We start from the raw sequence: 3,653 nt of genomic DNA on the forward strand, positions 1-3,653 counted from the left end.
TCTTGAAATCTATCCTAATTAATTAAAATATTGTTTAGGTTTAATATGTATTTAACGAAAATGATAATTAGTAAATACAAAGTTTAGTAGGTAAAGTTACGTTTCATTACATTTTAATAAGGAAATCTTTAACAATGAGGCTGCGAAATTGACGATAATTAAAAATGGAACTTCAAACAAGTGTATGTTCATTGGATTTAGCTAGGTTTAAGAGATTTACCTATAATCGGAGGTGAAGCTACAATATTAGGTACGAGGTTAGACGAACCCAATAGCTTTTTTTGTTAGATTATGTATTTGTATTAGAAAACTCAATATATATATATATATATATATATATATATATATATATATATATATATATATATATATATATATATATATATATGTGAGCACAATACTTAAATCAACTATATATATATGGATTTAGTGGCAAGTTAAATTTTAAATCCTGGCTCTGCCTGCCTATAATTATCTTATAAGTGACATGATTATGTAAATATTTTTATCTCCATCAGTGCATAAAACTTAATCCCATGTGCATTTATGTAAAGATTAAAGTTATATGTACGCTGACAATGCATTTAAGTATATTTTACATTATATACCACTAGTGGACATATATAGAACTTAAACTATATGTACCTATATATATTGCTTGCTAGCACATAAACCAATTGAAGTAGAAAGGTGAAACTTATAAATCCTCCTCCATTAATATCATCATCAGAAGGGGGGGAAAAAACACACACACACACAGAAACAAACAGTGTGAAAAAGAAAAATGGAATGGAGGAAGTGTTATTTGGATGTAATATTAGTTCCATTAGGGTTTATGATATGTATAGGATATCATATTTGGTTATGGCATAAGGTTAAAACTCAACCTTTTGATACTATTATTGGAACCAATGCTAACGGCAGACGTTTATGGGTTTCTGCCATTATGAAGGTAATTACTCCTTAATTCTTCTTCTTCAATTCTTTTGTCTGTTTTGTTTCTGTCTTTCCAATCTCTTTAATTAAGTTGGTTGTGTAGATTTGGTGTTTTAGTGTTTTATAAGGTTTGGTCCCTGATGTCTAGAAGTTTTTCTAAAGATGTATCAAGTTATACAGACCAAATCAGAATTTAAAGTTAGTGAATTCAGAACGAGTGCTCTTATGTCTTGTCAATTCAAAGCGGAATAGTCAAGTTTGTTTAATTTTTTCTCATCTAAAAGATCCTTCTTCTTCTTCTTCTTCTTCTTCTTCTTCTTCTTCTTCTTCTTCTTCTTCTTCTTCTTCTTCTTCTTCTTCTTCTTCTCGGGCATCCTGAGCTTTTATTTTCTTTGTTCGAGCTTTTCTTCCGTTGGGTAGAGAGGGGGTGCATGCATGGCGAGTCAGGCGTTTTAACAAGGAAATTCAGAAAAATATAAAAATTTTACACCCGCTATTTATACTTGGCTACCTATCAATTTTTGAGCCACCAATATGTCAAATATAGTTTTTTAATCCTATTTTTACCATATAAATTTTGGACAAAAAAAGTTCAATTGAACCATATATAGTTCCTCCCTTTGTCATCAAGTGAAAAATTGATTTGTAGTGGACCATAGTTTCATTAGTGGCCATTTTGCATTTAGCCTATTTGCATTTGAAATGCAATTGGGAGACAACATTTGTTTCTCAAATGGCTATGTGTCCTTCAAATTCATTTTCCACCTAATTTGAGAAAAGTTGAATATATAAAAAGGCTACGTACTATCTTTTGCTTAGATTAGTCTAATGAATTTCTTAAATGGAAGTGAGAGAGAAGAAAAAAAAAAGGGAAAAGAAAAGAAAATTAAACTTTCTGCTTATGTTTTTATTTCTGTTTTGGGGGAAAGAGGGTTTAATTTGGTTGGGGTTGTTACATGATAAAACCATAACGTCTTTCTAATACTATAAATAGATGAAATAAAATGAAACTCTATAGTACTCTTTTGTGTATTTTAGCAATTTTAAGATAAACACAACCACATGCATGCATAAAGAGTTCTACATAGTAAATAGTCTTTTTTTCATCACTAACCTAATTTCCTCTTTTTGTTCTCTCCTAACAAAAGAAGAACTAACATATTTTATTTTCTAGTTAGGTCACGTTGACATGTTTTAACAAGTAACATGACTTATTCTCTAATTATTATAAATCCGAACGTACTTCTATGGACGAATACCTATAATTATCCTTTAGTCAATATAATATTGTAAAAATTCTTTTACTCCGTTAATGTATAGAAATTAAGAAGGGAAATGGGAGCAACAGTAAAGTAATCTCCGTGTGACCTATAGATTCCGGGTTCGAGCCGTAGAAGCAGCCAGTAATATTAAGGTAGGGTGTCTACATCAGACCCTTTGGGGTTCTCTGGACCCTACATGAACGTGGAATGTCTTGTGCACCCAACTACCCTTGAATGTATAGAAATTAAACTCATTATCTTATAGTAAGTAACGTGATTATGCAAATATTTTATACGCTGTCAATGCATAAAACTTAAACTCTGGTTCTGCAGGACAATGACAAGAAAAACATCCTAGCAGTTCAAACATTCAGAAACACAATAATGGGATCGACTCTAATGGCAACAACATCAATCCTTCTTTGCTCTGGCCTAGCTGCTGTAATAAGCAGCACTTACAGTGTCAAAAAGCCCTTAAACGACGCCGTTTATGGCGGTCACGGAGAATTTATGGTGGCACTAAAATATGTGACACTTTTGCTAATTTTCCTCTTCTCATTCATTTGTTATTCCATATCAATTAGGTTCATAAACCAAGTGAATTTCCTAATCAATTGTCCAGAAGATATTTTTGGAATAGTGAGCATTGAATACATCTGTGAATTACTTGAAAAGAGCTTCATTTTGAACGCAGTGGGGAATAGGTTGTTCTATTCAGCATTAACACTTGTACTTTGGATATTTGGACCTGTGTTGGTTTTCTTGTGTTCTGTTAGTTTGGTCACTGTACTTTACAATCTTGATATTGTAATTTCTCATGATGAAAAGGGCAAAATGGTGCATAATCATCATCATGAGAATGGTATTAATGGTGCTGCTGAATTTGTTGTATCTGTGTAATTGAAATGAGATACTTGATTATGGACTATTATCAATAAGAATGTTGTTAATTAATACAATTTTTATGTACTTGAAATTTTGACTTCCTTTATTTATCTTTCTTTTCTGGTACTAGAAATTGACTTTTTCCTTTTTCTTTTTTGGTTTCATCTCGTGTTCGGTATTTACACTGTCGCTCTAATAATTGAGATTCATGCCGCGTAAGGTCCCCGAGAAACGTTCCTCATAAGAATTTTTTATTCTTACGGCTCGAATCTGAGACCTCTAGTAAGAATGGAGGGATCCTATCCATCCCGCCGCAATCATTTACTTTTGCAATTATTATAGCAAAAGTAAGAAATAAACAAAGTGAATAAACATGTCTTGATACCTCGAGGTAAATCTCCTTTATCCAAGAAAAATAATTAAAAAAGCCTTATCTTTCTCCTTGTTGCTGCAGAAGTTTAAATATAGCTGTGATTTATAGAACCTTCGGCAATAAGAAAAATAAAAGAAGCTAAATTTAAAAACTTTGGCACTGTCATCCATTATTAAAAAAAAAATTTTATGTGCTTG

General features: G+C 31.6%; 1 protein-coding gene across 1 annotated transcript; it reads left to right on the forward strand.

The window, feature by feature from the left end:
* Positions 663-3,168, forward strand: LOC109232968. Its single transcript, XM_019398672.1, has 2 exons — positions 663-952; positions 2,532-3,168. The coding sequence occupies exons 1-2, from the start codon at positions 785-787 to the stop codon at positions 3,096-3,098; spliced, it is 735 nt and encodes a 244-aa protein (XP_019254217.1). The 5' UTR covers positions 663-784; the 3' UTR covers positions 3,099-3,168.

The sequence above is a fragment of the Nicotiana attenuata genome, chromosome 10, assembly GCF_001879085.1.
Source record: "Nicotiana attenuata strain UT chromosome 10, NIATTr2, whole genome shotgun sequence".
In the NCBI taxonomy this organism is placed as follows: Eukaryota; Viridiplantae; Streptophyta; class Magnoliopsida; order Solanales; family Solanaceae; genus Nicotiana; species Nicotiana attenuata.